The sequence below is a fragment of the Taudactylus pleione genome, unplaced genomic scaffold (genome assembly GCF_031769625.1).
Source record: "Taudactylus pleione unplaced genomic scaffold, aTauple2 ptg000400l, whole genome shotgun sequence".
NCBI lineage: Eukaryota > Metazoa > Chordata > Amphibia > Anura > Myobatrachidae > Taudactylus > Taudactylus pleione.
Genome location: NW_028284802.1, coordinates 1259930 through 1282269, shown reverse-complemented (window position 1 = coordinate 1282269; position 22340 = coordinate 1259930). Strand labels below are relative to the sequence as shown.

The 22340-nt window shown below is 44.7% G+C and overlaps 1 protein-coding gene across 1 annotated transcript; it reads left to right on the top strand.

The window, feature by feature from the left end:
* LOC148506497 (zinc finger and BTB domain-containing protein 22-like) lies at window positions 1-18609 on the top strand. The gene is made up of 2 exons (XM_088446619.1): window positions 1-78; window positions 12385-18609. The coding sequence occupies exon 2, from the start codon at window positions 12412-12414 to the stop codon at window positions 13726-13728; it is 1317 nt and encodes a 438-aa protein (XP_088302745.1). The 5' UTR covers window positions 1-78; window positions 12385-12411; the 3' UTR covers window positions 13729-18609.
* The last annotated feature ends 3731 nt before the right edge of the window (window positions 18610-22340 follow it).

The window sequence follows — 22340 nt, the reverse complement described above, 5'->3', positions numbered from 1 at the left end:
AACGTAGGGGGCGGAGTCTGAGGAGGCCTGAGACACAGAGGGTGTTAAAGAGGCAGCGAGAGAAGAGAACATCCTGGGGTGAGATGGTGATAAACTGTTGTGTGCGGGTGTTGTTATATAATGCCGGGGGCAGGGGCTGGTGCTGCTCTGAGTGTGGCCCCCACAGGGGCCCAGCTGGCGGGAGTGTGGCTCTCACAGGTGGTATGTGGGTGATTACATCCTTTATATACAGACTACAGGCACTGTACCGGGTGTGTATTGGTTATACAGTGAGGATGGAGGAGGCTGCAGCACAGTTATACACAGTAGCCACCTCCCTGGGCATCTGCACACCAATGGCTGTGTGTGTATGTAGCTATATGTATGTGTATATATATATATATATATATATGTATGTGTGTGTGTGTGTGTATATATATATATATATACACACACACACCCAACAAGTGCATATATATTAGTGAGTACATGAGAATAACATGCACTCATACCTGAAGTTGAACTTTTGGGATGCGCCAGCTACAGGGTGAAGGGAATATTATTATTATTACCCGTTATTTATATAGTACGTACATATTCCGCAGCGCTTTACAGAGAATATTTCATTTAATTCGTGATCGTCCCTGCCCCAGTGGAGCTTACAATCTGTGGCCGCGATTCAATTCAGCGCTCAGTTAAGTTGGAGAATGCCGGTTCTCGCAACTTAACCTGGGTGTTTAGTCACGAGAACTGGCATTCTCTGACTAAAGTGCCAGCCGCAAAGCTGTTAGCGCCGCGCTATGCCGGCAAACAGCCGCACGGCCGGCACTTTCGTTGGATTTTTTCCATACACCCCCAGGGGGGTGCGAGAAGAAATTCTTTAGTCGGACCAAACGTCGCGCTGAATTGAATAGCGCCGGGGGCTCCCTCCTGGGGATATTCGTCATCAGCTTTGAATTGAACCGCTGCCTATGCGGTCTATTTACTTAAAAGCCTTGGATGGTGATAAAGTCAAGAGAGATAAAGTACCAGCCAATCAGCACCTAACTGCCATGACACAGGCTGTGTACACACACATTAGGGTTAATTTTTGTCAGTAGCCAATTCACCTAGCACTGTTTTTGGAGTGTGGGATGAAACTTTAGGAAACCCACGTAAGCATGGGGAGAACATACAAACTCCATATAGAATGTGGTGGAAATCAAACCCACAACTTCAGTGCTGTTAGGCAGTAACACTAACCATTACACCATCAAGCTGCCAGATAAAAATCCAGGGTGAAAAGAGCACTCACCGATTGTTTTAAAAACAAAATGTAATACATAATTGGCAGCAGCAGCATAGGGTATGGTTGACGTTTCAAACACCTTGGTCAAGATCAACAAACAAAATAGTAAAGAGTTCCAATGGACTGGCACACACCTCTGTGACGTAACTTGCCCAGGTGCCCTCCATACAGAGTAGAGTACTTACACAAGGAATGGCAGCACTCTAGGACATTGAAATAAATCAAAGAAGGCAGCAAGGCTGGGGGCAGGACGTATGTCATGTCCGTTAAACAGCTAACTAGTTAGGGAGCGCGGGACGCAGCCGGTCAAAATATGCTTCACCCCACTCCCATACTTCCTCCGGCACCTGGTCCTCCTCTCCTAAAGCTGTCCTGTCTCCCTCGCTTCTACAATTAATAATAATAATTTTATTTATATAGCGCTTTTCTCCCGTAGGACTCAAAGTCGTTTACAGACATCAGAAAACATGGTACATTGTACAAGGATTTGGTCTTGCAAAAAAAATAGAAAACCACACCGAGAATATTAAAATCAAACGAAACCTAGAGAGCACTAAGCATATTGCAGGTTTGGTGCAGATATTTTGGGAAATAGCTTCCAATGGTTATATATTCCACCCACGAAAGTTACCAGATGAGGCAGCCGTCTTGGGCGCACTACGTAGGATTACCCTGGGTGGAATTGGTTACACCTTAAAGAAATGACACAAAATGGGTGGTTGCAGCATCCTAACGCTAGGAGTAGGGAACCACTTTAATAGTCAGGCCCATGTATTTTTCATCCCATCCACGAGTGTACCAGGTGAGGCAGCCATGTGGGGTGCACTACGAAGGTTGCACTGTGGGAGATAAGCCATACAAGGACCCAAGGCATATATAGGAGAACTGGCACGTGTGTGGCAGTATATTATACCCTGTGTGAGTAGATCCACGTGAAGTACATCCTGCCCATGGAGGATGCACTTTAGTGGAGGTATAGCACACCAGTATAGTATACAGTGGGGTGGAAGTACATGGTACAAAACGGAATAGCAAATATTATTATCCTTTATATGGCGCCACAAGTGTTCCGCAGCGCCTTACAGAGTACATAAACTAATAAGTGAACAAGAAACGAGTAACTTACAGTGCAGGACAAGGACACAATTTATATACATTGCTGCAATATCAATTAAAACGCTCACAATAAGCAGCAGGGAGTTAGCAGTCACGTGTTAGGTGCCCTTGTGGGGAGTAAGGAGTAGAAGAAAGTGTAAGGAGAAGCACATGAGGGAAGAGGTTTCTGCTCGTGAGAGCTTACATTCTAAAGGGGAGGGGCAGATAGACAGGTGTGACATAGAAGGGGAAGATAGGGAGGAAAGAGCCTGAAGTGGGTTAGGATGAGGGCTGGAAGGCCTTAAGTAGTGGGTCTTGAGAGCCCATTTGAAGATTTGTAGAGAGGTGGAGGGTCTGAGAGGGAGAGAGTTTCAAAGGTATGGCGCAGCACGGGCAAAATCTTGGAGGTGGGAGGAAGTAATCAGTTGGCAAGAGAGGCAGCGTGCATTTGTTGAGCGAAGTGGACGGGCGGGCATCTGAAGGGGAAGGGGAGCCAGTGTAGGGCTTGAAGGGGAGGGGAAGCAGATGTAGAATGTTTGGAGAGGAAGATGGGCCGAGCAGCAGCATTGGGGACCGATTGTAATGGAGAGAGGTGGGAAACTGGGAGGCCAGCTAGGAGAAGGTTACAGTAGTCCAATCTGTGAGTGGATGAGGGTTTTAGTAGCATCCAGGGTGAGGAAGGATCTAATCCTGGAAATATGTTTGAGATGGAAACAGCAGGACTGCGAGAGGTGCTGAATGTGTGGTTATAGGAGAGGGAGGAGTCTAGGATAACTCCAAGACAGCGCACTTTGGGGCTAGAGGAGATAGTTGTGCCATCAATAGATAATTAAATTGTGGGAAGTGAGGTAATGAGAGGCTCTGTCTTAGACATGTTAAGTTTAAGAAAGCGCTGGGACATCCAGGAAGAGATAGCAGAGAGACAGTTGGAGATACGGGTGAGGAGAGAGGGGGAGAGGTCAGGCGTGGAAAGGTAGATTTGAGTATCATCAGCATAGAGATGATATTAGAGGTCAAAAGGGTTGATGAGTTCACCATAAAGCGGACGTATATAGGGAGAATAGGTATTGTCCAAGAACAGAACCTTGGGGGACTCCTATTGTTAGTGGAAGTGGGGGGGAAGGAATCATGAGAGGAGACAGAGATGGAACAATCAGAGGCAGGAGGACAGCCACGAGAGGGCAGTATCACGTAGACCAAGAGAGTGAAGGATTTGCAGGAGGAGAGGGTGGTCTACAATGTCAAATGCAGCAGAGAGGTCAAGGAGAATGAACAGAGAGTAGTGGCCCTTGGATTTGGCAGCAAGGTGGTCATTGCATACTTTCGTGAGGGCAGTTTCAATGGAGTGGAGAGAACGTAAGCCAGATTGAAATGAGTCAAGGAGGGAGTGGGAGGAAAGAAAGGTGGTAAGACGGTTGTAAACATTACGCTCAAGGAGTTTGGAAGCAAAAGGGAGGAGAGAGATGGGTCGGTAGTTGGAGAGTGTGTTAGGATCAAGGGTAGGTTTTATAAGAATGGGGGAGACAAGGGCATGTTTGAAAGCAGAAGGGACAGTGCCAGATGATAGGGAGAAATTGAGGAGGTGGGCAAGATGGATACAGGCAGAAGGAGACAGGTAACAGAGGAGACGGGAAGGGATAGGGTCAAGGGGGGAGGTGGAAGGAGGGCCATGACTTCCTCTCCACAAACAGGGGAGAAGGATGTCAGAGTTGGTGAGACAGATGGGGCGGTGTGGTCAGGGAAAGGAGGGGCAGGAGTGTTGAGGGCCTGATGGGATAATATATCCTCACGGGATTGGTATGAATGACCGCCGGACCTATGTCAAATCCCGACGCCGGAAGACCGGCAGCAGTGAAGATCCGGACAAGGTAAGTAACCAACTATCCCTAACCTGTCCCCTAACCCACCTTTGGGGATGCCTAAACCTAACCCCCCCTCCCTGCAGCCTAAACCTAACCTTCCCCTAGCCTAACCCTCCTGGGGGGTGCCTACCCCTAAGTCCCCCCGGGAGCCCCTAAGCCTCCTACCCCCCGCAGCTGTCCACACCCGCCACCCGTCTAAACTTCGTTCGGTATGCCAGGCGTCGGGTTCCCAGTGTAGGGATAATGATAGGCGTCGGGATTTCGACGCCTATCATTAGTCCCCTGTCGGGATAGCACAGTTGGGAAGCCGGCGGTTGGCTTTTTGGCGGTCGGCTTCCTGACTGCATCCCGTCTTCACGTATGGAGTCAATTTTAGATGTAAAGTAGGTGGCAAAGTCAAGGGTAGAGAGCAAGGAGGGTAGGCGAAGAGGTGAAGGGCAGAGGATGGAAAGTGGCAAAGAGACGCCGGGGGTTTGAGGACTGGGAGGAGATGAGGTTCTTGTAATATGATTGTTTGGAGAGGGACAGGGCAGCACTGTAGGATGAGAGAATACATTTGAAATGGAGGAATTCTGCCCTAGAGCGTGAATTCCTCCACTGACACTCGGCAATTCGTGAACACTTTTGCAGGTATCTGGTGTATTTGGATTGCCAGGGTTGAGGTGTTGATCTGCGAGGGTGAGTAGTTACTGCCGGATTAGCAGAGTCAAGAGCAGAAGTAAGGGAGGCATTGTACAGGGAAGTGGCATATTCAGGACAGGAGAGAGAGAGGATAGAGGAGAGAAGAGAGTCCATCAGGGAGGAAAAAGCAACAGAGTCAATAGCCTCAGTGTTACACTTAGTGATGGTGGCCTTAGGATGTAGAAGAGGGGAAGCAGAGAGGGATAAGTTAAAAGAGAGAAGGTGATGGTCAGAGATGGAGAATTGGAGTAATCAGAAATATCACAACGGTGAGTAAAGACCAGGTCAAGCGAGTGCCCACTCACATGGGAGGGTGAGGAGGTCCATTGGGAGGGACCAAATGAAGAGGTGAGAGTAAGGAGTTTAGAGGCAGAGGATTCTGTGGGAATGTCCATTGGAACATTAAAATCACCTAGGATAATGGAGGGAAGATCAGAGGATAGAAAGTGAGGGAGCCAGGAAGTGAAGTTGTCAAGGAATTTGGAGGGAGGGCCAGGGGGACGGTAAATGACAGCTAAACGGAGGAGTACTGGTTGGAAGAGGCGTATAGCATGAACCTCAAATGTGGGAAATACAGCAAATGGTGATGCAGTTCGGGCATGACATACAGTCAGGTGCATAAATATTGGGACATTGACAGAATTTTCATATTTTGGCCTCTATTCACCACCACAATGGCTTTGAAATGAAACAAACTGCTTTAACTGCAGACTTTCAGATTTAATTTGAGGGTAATTACATCCAAATCAGGTGAACGGTGTAGGAATTACAACGGTTTCTATATGTGCCTCCCACTTTTTAAGGGGCTAAAGTAATGGGACAAACTAAACAATCCTAAATCTAACTTTCACTTTTTAATACTTTGTTGCAAATCCTTTGCAGGCAATTACAGCCTGAAGTCTGGAACGCATAGACAAATGTCTTCAGTTCCTGCTTGTTCTTGGGGCATTTTCCCTTCAGTTTTGTCTTCATCAAGTGAAATGCATGCTCAATCGGATTCAGGTCAGGGGATTGACTTGGCCATTGCATAACATTCCACTTTTTAGCCTTAAAAAACTCTTTGGTTGCTTTTGCAGTATGCTTCGGGTCATTGTCCATCTGCACTGTGAAGCGCCATCCAATGAGTTCTGAAGCATTTGACTGAATATGAGCATATAATATTGCCCGAAACACTTCAGAATTAATTCTGCTGCTTTTGTCAGCAGTCACATCATCAATAAATACAAGGGAACCAGTTCCATTGGCAGCCATACATGCCCACGCCATGACACTACCACCACCATGCTTCACTGATGAGGTGGTATGTTTTGGATCATGAGCAGTTCCTTTCCTTCTCCATACTCTTCTCATCACTCTGGTACAAGTTGATCTTTGTCTCATCTGTCCATAGGATGTGGTTCCAGAACTGTAATGGCTTTTTTAGATGTTGTTTGGCAAACTCTAATCTGGTCTTCCTGTTTTTGTGGCTCACCAATGGTTTACATCTTGTGGTGAACCCTCTATATTCACTCTTGTGAAGTCTTCTCTTGATTGTTGACTTTGACACATATACACCTACCTCCTGGAGAGTGTTCTTGATTTGGCCAACTGTTGTGAAGGGGTTTTTCTTCACCAGGGAAATAATTCTTCTGTCATCCACCACAGTTGTTTTCTGTGGTCTTCCGGGTCTTTTGGTGTTGCTGAGCTCTCCGGTGCGTTCTTTCTTTTTAAGAATGTTCCAAACAGTTGATTTGGCCACACCTAATGTTTTTGCTATCTCTCTGATGGGTTTGTTTTGATTTTTCAGCCTAATGATGGCTTGCTTCACTGATAGTGACAGCTCTTTGGATCTCATATTGAGAGTCGACAGCAACTGATTCCAAATGCAAATGTCACACCTAGAATCAACTCCAGACCTTTTACCTGCTTAATTGATAATGAAATAACGAGGGAATAGCCCATACCTGTCCATGAAATAGCTTTTGAGTTGATAGTCCCATTACTTTTGGCCCCTTAAAAAGTGGGAGGCACATATAGAAACCGTTGTAATTCCTACACCGTTTACCTGATTTGGATGTAATTACCCTCAAATTAAATCTGTAAGTCTGCAGTTAAAGCACATCTTGTTTGTTTCATTTCAAAGCCATTGTGGTGGTGAATAGAGGCCAAAATATGAAAATTCTGTCAATGTCCCAATATTTATGCACCTGAGGGTGACTGAAGCATTTGTAATATGAAATACACTGAATGAATATATCCATGTGTTTATTCATCCTGCCCTAGAAATAACCACCTGGAGCGCACTGCGTAGGTTACATCTGGCAGGGTGTGCAAGTAGCGGAAGTATAACGTCCAGGTGGAGAGAGAAAAAATAAAAATGAATAAGAAGCTGAATACAAAGGTATAAAGGGGCGTATTAAAAAAAATGGTGACAGCATTAAAAGTTAATCAGAAATAAATGAATAGAGTAATCTGCAAAAAAGCCAGGCATCCAGCCGTTGGTGTAGTGCGATTTGTCTGCAGCATGAGACAGCACCCGAACCCAGTCTCAGGGATGTTGAATCGAAGGTGGAGTGGTAGCATTCCTGTGCTGCTGTGTTTGAGGAATGGTTTCATTTTTTGGTTAGAAAGTAGACCAAATCCATCTCCAACTCCGGGTTTAACTCCATGCTTCAGACGACATGCTTCAGATGCAGGCTATAGTGGCAGGCCAAGCCTGTGTGTGCAGGCTTTAGAATGAGTCCCTTTTGCAGGAGAAGCTAGGTCAGCTGGTACAGTGGGAGGGAATGTTTTAGCAGTTTGTTTAACAGGCTAATTAATGGTCGGGGGAAGATGCAGCCTCACAGTTGTAAATCAAGCTTTCGATACAGACTATTCTTGCAGTGAAAATCATCAGTAATGGAAGATGGCTTTAGTTTACCTGGAAAGAGATGAATATATAATCCTGCACCTTTTTGTGTATTTGTTGTGTTGTGCGCCTTCTTTTTGCAATTGCATGGGTACTCCTTTTGCTGCGTAATGTGCACCCAATGTCCCTCCTCCTATTATTTATTCCAATAACACAGGGTGCAAGGTACGTATAAGATTATCGAGCTGGTGAGTCCCCTTCTCTTTGATGTATAAAAGAAACCAGCTGTCATTCCTTGTGTCCCACTCCTGCATCTCTCTTATATTCTAAATTCCGCTTCATTATTCATTTTCTGCATTTTTTTTAGCTCGTTTTAATTTGCCTTCCTGAGGCTACATATGCTGCCAAATTCTGCACCTAAAACAGCGAAATGGACACAAAAATAAAATCATTGTACAAAATGACAGGGTACATACTTGTCATTTTACGTACATATTTGTGTGGTGCTGCAGTGCTGAGTTTTTTTTCCATTTTAAACGCTATTTGTTCCATTTCAATACAACTTCCTTCACATTAAGCGCCAATTTGTTATTGCATTCTAAATGCATGTTAAACAGGTGCATAAACAAAGTGCGATTTATATATGGTTTAATATGTGAAAAAAAAACCATTGAAAACGAAAGTATACTGAATTACTTGCACTCAAAAGTCAGTACGATAACTCCCACCAAAAATAATTGTACATACAAACAGGGACATACGAGGGTGATGGATAAGGTACAGACAAGAGGCAAAGAGCACCCTGCTCGTACACAACCTAAAGACCAAAGAGCACCCTGCTCGTACACAACCTAAAGACCAAAGAGCACCCTGCTCATACACAACCTAAAGACCAAATAGCACCCTGCTCATACACAACCTAAAGACCAAAGAGCACTCTGCTCGTACACAACCTAAAGACCAAAGAGCACTCTGCTCGTACACAACCTAAAGACCAAAGAGCATCCTGCTCGTACACAACCTAAAGACCAAAGAGCACCCTGCTCATACACAACCTAAAGAGCACCCTGCTCATACACAACCTAAAGACCAAATAGCACCCTGCTCATACACAACCTAAAGACCAAAGAGCACCCTGCTCATACACAACCTAAAGACCAAAGAGCACCCTGCTCATACACAACCTAAAGACCAAAGAGCACTCTGCTCGTACACAACCTAAAGACCAAAGAGCACCCTGCTCATACACAACCTAAAGACCAAAGAGCACCTTGCTCATACACAACCTAAAGACCAAAGAGCACTCTGCTCGTACACAACCTAAAGACCAAAGAGCACCCTGCTCGTACACAACCTAAAGACCAATGAGCACCCTGCTCGTACACAACCTAAAGACCAAAGAGCACTCTGCTCGTACACAACCTAAAGACCAAAGAGCACCCTGCTCATACACAACCTAAAGACCAAAGAGCACTCTGCTCGTACACAACCTAAAGACCAAAGAGCACCCTGCTCGTACACAACCTAAAGACCAAAGAGCACTCTGCTCGTACACAACCTAAAGACCAAAGAGCACTCTGCTCGTACACAACCTAAAGACCAAAGAGCACCCTGCTCGTACACAACCTAAAGACCAAAGAGCATCCTGCTCGTACACAACCTAAAGACCAAAGAGCACCCTGCTCATACACAACCTAAAGAGCACCCTGCTCATACACAACCTAAAGACCAAATAGCACCCTGCTCATACACAACCTAAAGACCAAAGAGCACCCTGCTCATACACAACCTAAAGACCAAAGAGCACCCTGCTCGTACACAACCTAAAGACCAAATAGCACCCTGCTCATACACAACCTAAAGACCAAAGAGCACTCTGCTCGTACACAACCTAAAGACCAAAGAGCACTCTGCTCGTACACAACCTAAAGACCAAAGAGCACCCTGCTCATACACAACCTAAAGACCAAAGAGCACCCTGCTCATACACAACCTAAAGACCAAAGAGCACCCTGCTCGTACACAACCTAAAGACCAAAGAGCACCCTGCTCATACACAACCTAAAGACCAAAGAGCACTCTGCTCGTACACAACCTAAAGACCAAAGAGCACGCTGCTCGTACACAACCTAAAGACCAAAGAGCACCCTGCTTATACACAACCTAACCTAACCAACCTAAGAACAGACATCACTATCACTAAGAGGGGGTGCACTAAAACAAGACCAGCGCTAATACTTCCTAACTTTATAGATTGCTATTCTATAGCTCAATAGATGTGTACAAATTATTCTGAAGTGAGTTAAACACTACAATATATGTGTATTATTAGACATATCAAAATTCATTAAGAATCATTGATATGCAACTTAATAATAGTTGACGTTTTTTTTTGAAGGGGTCAAATAAAATATAATGCAAGATTTCTGAATTATGTGCACAATGATGTTCTTTTAACATCGGTCACCATATAATATATAGAATGATATGGGACAATACATCTGCGTCATTCATTTAGTGGCAGAAATATCCCAAAGTTATGCGCAACCTGGGTAAATGATATATAGAGCACCTGACCGGGGTCGTGTGCTAAAGTGTCTCTGTTATCTAATGTGCTACAGTGTCCTGTAAGCGCTTTCTCTTGGCAGCCCCTGATTTATACATCGGCAGTGCATACATCTGTACAATGGATGTGTATGCATCGGGCCAGATGATCCAGCTAAGCTTGGTCTCATAGATTAATGATCTGATGTGTTTCTTCGTGTTTTACTTGTATTACATCAGATCTGTGACAATCGTTATCCAGGGGTAGGTTTTTAAACTCTCCCGGCCTAGCAGGAGATGTTCCAAGCATTTAAAGAGAAAAAAAATTCTCCCTATTATGGGCCTGCAAGGATCGCAGTTGCTAAAACGCACGTAATCAGCCCATTGTTGCGTTCTGTGCATGCATATGCAGTGCGCGAACTGCAACGATCACAGTGACTACGCAGACCCATCGCAGAGTGATTGACAGGAAGTGCCGTTTGTGGGAGTTGACGGGGAGGTGGTTGGGGAAACGCAGGCGTGCCAGTGCGTTTGAATGCCGTTGCATGAGCGTGCATAAATTATCCACTGCAATGCCGTACGCAGCCTGAGGTCTCATAGTGTGCGTGGAAGTTAGCAATTTCTGAGTAAGGTCCGGATTTCTGAGTAAGGTCCGGGCTTGTGCAAGTGTGCGTGAGGCAGCGATGGTACTCTATTGTACCGATGTTCTCGCAGTCCTGCTAAACATTACGAATGTGTGTAAGGTAAGGTGGGCGTCCTTGTGTAGTGCTCCGACGGCATAGCGATCGCAATGGATAAGAATACTATCGCAGTTGAATCAGGCCCTATAGACAGTAGTGCTAGAACTTTAGAATTTTCTACATTTCTGCATAAATGTGTTAATTGATAATCAGTCCCGGCCATCAACTCCTTACAGAACTGCTTCAGATCATGGATGTCGGTGGCTTTCTTACATCAGCGCTCTGCTGCAGGTTCTGCCACAATGTTTCTGTAGGATTAAGGTCTGGACTCAGTCATTCCAAACACGACATTTCTTCTGTTACAACCGTTCTATTGTAGACCGACTCGTGTGGCTAGAGCCGCTGTCTTGCTGCAAGCCCCTTTCCACTTCACAGACAAATACCCGGACAGTGTCCAGCTGGTACAAGCCAGAATTCATAGTCCCATCAATGATGACAACATCCTGGCCCCAAACCATGATACTGCCACCACCGTGTCTCATGGTTGGGATGAGGTTCTTATGTTGGAATAAAGTGTTTGGTTTTCATCGAACATTTATTATTTAAGCAAACAATTTCTGGCTCATCCAGGTGCGCATTAGGAAACTGTAAAGAGGCAGCAATGTTCTTGGAGAGTAGTGACTGCACCCCTGCTATCCTCCCATGGACACTTACCTTGTTCAGTGTTTGGCTGATGGCGGACTCATATACACTGACATTACCCTGCAGGTCCTTTTACGTTTACATGGGGTACACTTTGCAATATCCTAAAATATATGCCGTGCTCTTGAAATTCTATTTGTTGGATGACCACTTCTGGGGAGAGTAAGAATTATTATTATTATTTAGTTTATTTATGGGGTGCCACAAGGGGCCTGCTCGGTGCTGGACAGGGTGCATAGAAGAGTACAATGCAAACATAATTGGACAAAAAGTGCATAAATGTACAGTATAAACATAAGATGACAAAACAATAATATAAATACTGTTTATGGTAATCAAAATTGCACTTCGTTCACCATAACCAGGCAACTAGCACAGGGCTGATCGTCTACACCAGTTTATGGCCACAGCAGACAGGCTCAGAGGCACTGATTGCAAAAAGGGATGTCAAATGGAGGATATTATGGCATTGGCTAGGAGAGGAGGGTACACGAGGGAGGAGGACCCTGCTCATGAGCGCTTACAGTCTATAAAGGAAGGTGGCAGTCAGACATGGATGACACAGGGGGGGGCATTGTGTGGAGACAAAACTGTGGTGTTGAATTTTCTCCTTCTGTACACTATTGGGCTGAGTCAGAGTTGGGAGCAAAGCAAAATGGAGTCACTTTGAATTTAATATCTTTATTTGTGTGTACGTCTCACTAACTTTACATCTCTCTTTTTCAGGTGCTTCCCCACATTTTCTGCGTTATCATGGACACCACTGGCCCTCTCATCCATGTGGACTTTCCAGATGTGGCCAGTTCTCTCCTGGAGAGTCTCAACCAGCAGCGCGTGGAAGGGAAGCTCTGCGACGTGTCCATCCACGCTCAAGGCCGGGTCTTCCGCGCCCATCGCGCGGTGCTGGCTGCCTCCTCGCCATACTTCCATGACCAGGTGCTGCTCAAAGGAATGAGCTGCGTGGCCTTGCCCGGTGTTGTAGATCCAGGGGCATTTGAGGCCGTGCTGTGTGCCGCCTACACGGGTCGCCTGACTATGCTGGCTGATGAGATCGTCAATTACCTGACAGTGGGCAGTGTGCTCCAGATGTGGCATGTCGTTGATAAGTGCTCTGAGCTTCTGAAAGAGTCTCGAGGTAGCAGCAGCAGCTCCGTTAGCGGAGAAGGAGCAGGGAGCAGCAGTGGCCCCACCCCACAGAGACCTCACTCTGGCAGAGCCAGCGAGAACCAGTCCCCAAGCAGTAGCAACTACTTCAGTCCACGTGAGGCCCCACCAGAATCTTGTGGTGAGAGGAGTCGGAGGAGGAGTGATGTTGCTAGCGAGGCTGCAGAAGAGGTCAGTGGTGAAGAAGATCACAGCGGAGGCGAGGTCTCTGTCGCCAGCTTCTCCAGCTACAGACGGCCTAGCATTGTGCCGCAGAGACACTGGGTGTACGTGAAAAAGGAGCGACCTCACCAGGGTTTGCTGTTAACCTGTGAAGGTGAGGAGGAAGAGGACGACGAGGAGCTTGAGGAAGAAGAAGAGAAAGATCAGTTGAGTATTAGTGATGTTCGCACTCTCAATGCCCCAGAGGAACAGGTGAATTTCTGTGAGCCTTCAGATGGCATGCCCTATGAGGAAGGATCAGGCAATGGCTCAGGTTACCCACAGGGTCCTCCTCTCCTGCCTCTGGACATGCAAGGAAATCAGCTGCTGGTTTTGCCCTCGGGTCACGGAGCAGCTGGTCAAGGTGGGTCAGGGGCGAGCCAGGGAGAAGGTGGCAAAATATTCCTGTGCCATTGCGGGAAAGCGTTCTCCCACAAGAGCATGCGCGATCGTCACGTCAATATGCACCTCAACTTACGCCCCTTCGACTGTCCTGTATGCGGGAAAAAGTTCAAGATGAAGCATCACCTAACGGAGCACATGAAGACGCACACTGGAGTGAAACCATACGAATGTGAAGTGTGCGCCAAGAAGTTTATGTGGAGAGACAGCTTCATGAGACACCGCGGCCACTGCGAGAGGCGGCACAGGGCAGTGGCGGGAGGAGCAGCTGGGCAGGGGATTAGTGAGGCACCATCTGTGTAACACAGGTTTGAGGCAGTGAGGTGGGTAGGTAAAAACGTTTCCTGAAGTAGAAGAGGGATGAAGGAGACCTAAATATTAGTAAAATGAGGGGCACAGGACACCTAAATTCCTGCTGCATGGACTTATAAAAAAAAACTGCAGATGCAGGAATAGAGGTAGCATGTAAGAAAGAGAAAGTGGCACATGGAACCGTGGAAGAGAGATGTGACCTCATTAGACTCTTGGAATGTTGCACTTGGGATGGAAAAACGTAACCCAAAGGGAGGAGAAGTTTTCATCACTCGTCTCTTTAACTTTCTGTCCATTGACTGCCTCCTTTCAGCATGGACACAGCAATATAATATCCCTCTCCTACTACTTGTTGAATTTCCATTTTCTTTCGGCCTCTCAGACCCTCGTTCCCACCAAGACACAAACTGCCCCCTCTCTGTTACGACTTTTTAACTCTTGAATTTTTTTGCACCGCTGCAGAGGTAACGGATTGCCCACCTTGCGCCTCACGTACTGTAATGCCCCACCGTTTCACCGAACGTGTATTTATATGATGTTGGTCGGAAGCTAGAAGTTCCTGTGTTACGACGGGTATGTGGCACTTGCCACATGTCGGGACAAAAACATGAATATTGTACAGTATTTTCAGTTTTTAAACAAGATGTGCACACACTACAGCTCTCCTAAACCCCCGGCCCAACACCGTTCACATGCGTCGTCCTTTTATTGCAGGCATGGAAAAATGTTTTTCTTTTAAAACTGTCTAGTAGGAAAGAAGGAAAGGTTGGTAAATGACTTCTAAAGAATGTTCCTTGTTAGGCACTTGTCATTTTTAAATAGGTGTTTATAATTTAATATATATCCTTTAGCAGATTCTGGCAGAGAGGGATGGTTCAAATTTGTTTGTGACACACAATTAAAAGTCACCACTTTTTAGAGCCTAAAATAAGTACAGAAATAACAGCAACACAAAAAAAAACGCACATGGGGAAGTTACGGCAATTGTATAGAATCGGCGGTGTATATAATATCATGGGTCAGTTATTCATGCGAAATCTCTAGCCTTTTATTTTCAAATGCCTCTTGTGTATATTAATTGGACGCATCTCGAGAAAAGGGATTTGGTCGTCGAAGTGCCAGAGGTTAATGTCCCGTTTTGGAGGATGCATCGCTGTAAGTACGCCACCGAGGCCTTGATTGGTGTCTCTAAGATCGAAACTGTCCTTTCTCAGTGCTCTTCTGACTAGTCTACTTCTACAAGCTAATAATTATCCCGTTGCGCCCAAACAAGGAAATCCCCATGTCATGACCTGTCAGAATTAGGTCAAATAAAATGTTAGGCTACAGAAAGAACGACATTAACGTAATTAACACTTTTGAAGCTGGAGGACTAAGGTGCAAAGTGTACCCGTCGCCCCCAGTAGAAGCAGCCATTAAGTTGTATTTATTTATATATATATAGTTGTAGCTAGGCAGCAGTCAGGTAAATAAAGCACAGGGATTGACCAACGTTTCGATGTTAACTCATCGTCACCAGGGTTACCCTGCGCCTTGTGTGGTTCATTTACTTGAGTGCCGCCTACCTGCATATATTGTGGTGCTCTGAACTGTGGACTTCCTGGGAGGGCACCAGGGGAAGGAATATAAATAACGTGAGCGCCTCCTGAATAGCTTATATATAACTATATATATATATATATATATATATATATATATATATATATATGTTGCTGTAGCGATACATCTCGTAAAAATTTTGCCTTTGGAAATGTAAATATGCCCTCCTCACTGATTAGCACCCTGCCCCTAGAGTGAACACTACATATATATCTCAATTCCAATATTTCCAGAGAATGCAGCCTATTGATTAAAAAAAAAAAGTGGCGTCCGTGACGTACTTAGTACATTCACATTTTGATGTAACCCACATAATGGCTGCACTCAGTGTGTGTAAATGCGATGGGGTACCATTTTCTTTAAAAGGGTAGTACACTAAAAGTTACTTAGTCCTTTTTTTTTTTTAAACGGTTGTTGCCTTTAAGTGACTAGGTTATATTTATTATAAGATAAGCATACACTGTTTAAATGTATCTAATTGATCTTTCACGATACATGCTGTGTCCGGCCACCAACACCATTCCCACCCCCACACTCTGTGCACCACCACTCTCGCTCTCATACTGTAAAATTCCCCGCTCCTCTTCTAGGTTTGTCCCGTCTCCCTGGCGGTGGAATTGGTCCCTTCGCGTTCAGGGACAGACCGTAGGAAATTATTATATAGATTAGTACTAATTACCAGAATGGATTGATAAGCCTAGGAAAAGTCACAAAGGAAAATAGGTTTGTACCATTTGCCATCACTTTCTATGTTTCTTTATGCAGAACTTTGTGCAATAATGCTACGTTGTGGTTCTATTATGGCAGCCAGATATACTGATGTGTACTTTGTGTATTTTATATACACTACAAATGGATTAGAAATTCTTTGTTTGTACAGATATGAGTGGTATAGAAGCAGTGCATATAGACTACTATGCTGCTGGTATAACTGCTTAGTGCCAGATATGGGTTATTAGCTGTACAAAACATACTTTCATGGCAAAGTATTCTTCCCACCACCTGGTAGATTTACTAAACCGTCATAAGTGCAGGTTTCGCCCATAGCAACCAATCACACGCTAGCTTTCATTTCCTAGAATGTGCTAAATAAATGATAGCTATAATCTGATTGGTTGCAATGGGCCAGACTTCCAGTTTTCCTATGTGGAGGTAAATCGACCTCTAAGTTTAGAATCTGTATATTGAGAACAGATGGATTGTGAGATGGATTCGTTTTTGTCAAGTTAATGCAGTATTGTATTATTTATATCATGTCTAACATATATGTATTGTCAGTGCCAAGGGGACCCATGATATCTGTGCAGTTCATTTCTTACCCATGTCCGTCTCGTTTCCCTGGGTTTATAGGCTGCATAGAAGCAAAGTCATCTCCACTTTTAGCAGAGGATAATCACTGTATTGTTTAAGACATTGAAATAGGCTGGGAGTCAGAACAGGGCACCTGAGAGTCAGTATAGGGGCACCATACAGGGAACCTGAGAGTCAGGATAGTGGCACCATAGAGGGAACCTGGGAGTCAGAACAGGGCACCTGAGAGTCAGTATAGGGGCACCATACAGGGAACCTGGGAGTCAGAACCGGGCACCTGAGAGTCAGGATAGTGGCACCATAGAGGGAACCTGGGAGTCAGAACAGGGCACCTGAGAGTCAGTATAGGGGCACCATACAGGGAACCTGGGAGTCAGAACAGGGCACCTGAGAGTCAGTATAGGGGCACCATACAGGGAACCTGGGAGTCAGAACAGGGCACCTGAGAGTCAGTATAGTGGCACCATAGAGGGAACCTGGGAGTCAGAACAGGGCACCTGAGAGTCAGTATAGGGGCACCATACAGGGAACCTGGGAGTCAGAACAGGGCACCTGAGAGTCAGTATAAGGGCACCATACAGGGAACCTGGGAGTCAGAACAGGGCACCTGAGAGTCAGTATAGTGGCACCATAGAGGGAACCTGGGAGTCAGAACAGGGCACCTGAGAGTCAGTATAGGGGCACCAATACAGGGAACCTGGGAGTCAGAATGGGGCACCTGAGAGTCAGTATAGGGGCACCATACAGGGAACCTGGGAGTCAGAACAGGGTACCTTGGAGTCAGGATCGGGGCACCACACAGGGCACCTAGGAGTCAGGATAGGGGCACCACACAGGGCTCCTGAGAGTTATTGTCTCCCCTGAGCTACTGTAACTCTCAGGAGAAGATGTCTATATTTTTCCTTATGCTTTCTATCCTCTTCCCAAATTTGAGGATAATATAACATTACACATGTGACCCTGGATCACAGTCCCTTAATGATATATAACACATTCCCACCGTTTGTGTCTCGCGGGCGGATTGAAGGGATTATGATGGCTGCCTCCATAAATTGCAGGACAGGGTCCCATGTGTTTCTGTATTACATTTACGTAATACTGACCAATGAGATCCATATTGCCCTAGTTTAATGATAATTATAACAGTAGCATTACATGTCAATGCTGGTACATTCCCTAGAATTGCACATGTTCGGTTACACATAAGGCACAGCAATATTAGAAGGCTGGTATTATATGGAATGTAAATTACCATTGTTATTGGTTTTTTAGAAAAAAAACATTCAAAAAGTTCTGGGTAAAGTTGTTTCTGTATAACGAAAGTAGACTCATTTCACCCGGAATTCAAATCCAGAGAGCGGCCTCATATTTTATTCTGACGTTATTTATAACATGTATACCAACCTGTGTGTGTATATATGTCTACACTATCCGCACAATGGTACTGTATACTTACACAATATGATTACAGCTGTATATGACTATAGTATACTTCGTTGTAGCAGTAGGTGTGAGTAGATGTGTGTGACTATGTATATAGTTTTTTTTTTTTTACACACATATATGTATTTATATAATGTGCCTCATAGAGACACTAAACTATTTATGAGTGTAAGTAGACTGAAATATGGTACGGTTATAAGTATACGCTGATTGAATTGAACTGCCATATCTGTTTGTATTGGTATACACACATATGTCCGTGCATATAAATCCACATTTATTCACTTTGCTGTGTGTACAGGAGTCTGAGTGTAGACTTGTATATAGGCCCGGTCTTACTACAGTACTAACAGAGTCAGGAACACTATTGTGTATACATAATTGTACGAGTGTCTATACATATTCCGTATGTACATAAACACTCTTCCCATCTTTTTCTATGCTATAATTTATTGTAGTGAGGGGCGTGAGCCTCGTTAAGGTGACTAATTACTGTTGGCTTGTAGAATAAAGTGCATTTACCTGAACCTTTGTGTGTTTCTTAACATCAATAATATTTACTAAGAAAATTTTTCAAATTAAAAAAAATAAATATTCAAATACAACTTTTTGTATATATCGAAAAAAAGAAAGAAAACAAAAACAAGGGAAATAAATAAAACAGAAAAGAAAATCAATAACAATGTCACATAGAAACATACGGAGACACAGTGAACCATATATACAACATGTGGGGAATATCTTGCCAACAGATACAACAAACTAAAATCCGAATCAGGTATCTTGCTGTGGCAAGGCTTGGAATTCCGGAGTAGGGGGACTAGATATATGGATCTGTTGAAGAGCACCAGCTCCCTCAGTAATGTAAAGATGCCAAGACATCCATTTCATCAAAGGAGAATTATGTGAAGTAGAGTAGGAAACATAAGTCTCCATTTCAAAATTATACTGATTTTTTTTTAAATACTCGAGATATAATGGGGGGGATTCGGAGCATCAAATGCCTCAATCCAAAAACCACGAAGGATTGGGCAATCCCAGAAAACACGAAAAAGAGTACCCTCCTGCGAACATTGGCCCTCATTCAGAGCCGGACGCTCTGAGCAGAGCGCTCGCTCTGAATGAGGGCCGTCCTCCATAAAAATGGAGCGTCCCCCTGGACCCACAGCTCATACGAGCGTGCAGGATGATGGTCGCGATGGTTTTGACCATCGCCAGTGCGACCAGAAGCCTGTGGTCGGGGTTTTCGACCACAAGCCCTGGAGTGATTTTGGCTCTATCAGAGCCAAAATCACTCCCACTGACATCACTAGTGATGTCAGTGGAGCCGGCTTCTGACGGTAGGCGTTCCCTTGGGAACGCCTCCGTCTGGGAGGCACGCTCCCGGCACGCCCACCAAAGGGGGCGTGCTGTCAATCAACATCGACAGCACGCCCCCTTTGATCAGACAACGAGCGAAAGAAAGTCATTCGCTCGTCGCGTCTGGCGCATGCGCACGACGGAGCTCCCTCCGTCGTGCGCATGCGCAGTGCACACCATCGACCCACTTGCGAGCGGACAGCCGCTTGCGAGTGGGTCTGAATGAGGCCCATTGTCTCCAACAAAATATTGAACAGGAAGACCACATTTTGTGCAATTTAATTGGAGTGAGATAGAGTCTATGGAGTAGTTTAAAATGCATCTCGATTGGTACACCTAGACCTGTGAAATGAGTTAGTATACATACTTGGTTTGTTTCTTGAAACCCGTATTTTGTTTGTCACAAGCAGTGCATACATCGAAAGATGTCTGGGGCTTGATTTGCTAAGCGATGCGTTTGACCCCGGAATTTTAAACTAGAAAAATATTAAAAGTAAAACGCGTGGTTTTGTATTTAGTTTTGTTTGAAGCTTTACATTTCGTGGTCAAAGCCGCCGAGATTCTGCAGCCTGCGTAAACCGCTGCTTAGTAATTCTAAGGCTTTTGTGTTGATGTGCGTCTGTGTGTTGTATCCACTAATATAAACTGCAGATACATACTGGTAGTTTGAGGATTCTTCCTGCTCTGCTCCCAAATAACTGGCTGTTATATATTATATGAGTTAACGTGACAAAGATAAATTAAGTGGAACCAAAACTTCAGCAAAAAGTTATTCAAGGATGTTAAAGGAACACAGCACTAGAGCAGAATTGTATTCTTTTTTTTAAAGGTTCTCATCCGGTGACTGATCTAAATCACTATATATGGTCATTCACAGATAAGCCAGAACGCCCAAAGCCATAATGGTGGAGTGGAAATGGGATACCGTGCGCTGACTGGTCAATGTGTGGTCAATATTGACCAAGTTGGCTGGCATAATGTCATAGGGCCTGATTCAGATTTGGGAATATCTGCGCTCCTCGCCAAGGGAAGGAGACATTTCCCCGTGTCTTCCCTGTTAAGGAACAGGGGAAATGTCTGTCGGTCGGCTGCTCCTGGACATACATAGCCCGATGACCGACTGATCGATATTTTCTGATTGGTCACTCGCATACACTGCAGTTATCTGGTCATGCGCTAATATAGGGCGGATCAGCCAGATAATTGTATATTGTATGCCCGGCATCACTCTATTCCCAAATCTGTATCAGGCTCATAATGTCATTACAGTGTTTAAAGAAAAATAAGATACATTAAAAACAAATATAACCATAAAATGCACAGATTATCTAACGTGCTCTAGTACACAGGTTCTCAGACTGGGATCTTTTAATGTGTCAGTGAGTAATGAATACACCTGTGCACCTGATAGGTGACCTGGAAAACATGACCTGTTAGGGGTCCTGAGGACCGACTTTAAGAACCATTGCTCTAGTAGATTCCATGGAACTTGCTGTTAGCACATGTAACCAGCTTGGTACATTAAAAGTTGCAATCTCATACCAAAAAATAGTTTTTTTTTTTTTGTTTATCATAAATCACTCTGGCGGGCTGTAAGAAAAAGTTGGGTGATTACCATGTCTCCTTTGTCTGTTTCTTCCTATTGCTATTAATGATTGCTAATTCTGCAACATTTAGCAATCATCTGATGTAGGGAGCAGAGAGGCATTGGAACACCCCTCTTAGCTCTGTTTTCATTGTGACGTCCTCCTCCCCCCACACTGCCATCACATAACATGCTGACAGTCTGAGCTTGTGTCTGTTTCTGGCAGCCATAACTAACCTACAGAGTGATTCCGAAATTAATGATTTGTAGGAGTATTTACCAGAAAAATTACTGACAGATGTATACTTAAAATGTACTTAACTTGCAATAATAGAAAAAAAACCTATGTGGGATTGCAGTTACCTCTGTAAAGGCCACACAAGGTTGGCAGCCATTATTTCCCATGCTGCCTCTCACGTCCTGTCCTGATCCAATGCAGTCATTACTGTCTGAGCTTCTTCCTGTTTAGAATAGTAGGAAATGGGTTTATTTTGCTTTAAGTACTAAATTAGCGGAGTTCTGTTGTGTAAAGATACGGCTTGGTGGACTAGGCAGAGTTGCCAGTAACGGTGTGTTATATGATGGGGTCGTAACCTCACCAGTGTACGTCATACTCCCGGTCTCTCGGGCTCATCCTAGGATCACTCCGCTCAGAGCTGACTTTTGCTATTGCATTAGTTTTGTGTTTTATTGGCCTACAAATACTGGCAGATCAGACAGTCTGTTAGGGGGTCTCAAAATGGCAGAACAACATGTTCATAAAACAAGAGCAAATTATGGTTTAGCTGCACTAAGGCAATGACTGGTTGCCAATGATGCAATATAATTAGCAGGGACACGTTGCAGATGAGCTGGTGCCTTTAAGGCTTTGTTACGTGGTGGTACTGTCTAGGTGGGCCTATGTGCTGACCACTGTGGTTGCCCTTATAACCAATAATACAGAACGTGCCATGGTCCACTCCAGACCTGGGGTTATATTTACAAAACAGAGGCATTTTCTGGCCCCTGCTTCTTGGTGGGTTTTATCTTGAATTTAAAGTGGTGCTAATATTAAACGTAAATTGTTATGTTTTGCATTTAATAGTACATTTCATTGTCAAACATTTACAAAAGCCGATGTTTCGTAAATATACCCCCTGGTCTGATGATGGTAGATGATGCACATTATGCAGCAGATGGAGTGTCCTCTGATAGGTATCCGACCCATGGGAGTTGTAGGTGACATCACCCATCCCACTGGTTTTCAGTTAAGTAAAAAGCTATTTTGGTGCAAAAGGTGGGATCCACTGTTCTGCTGGTCTCAGAG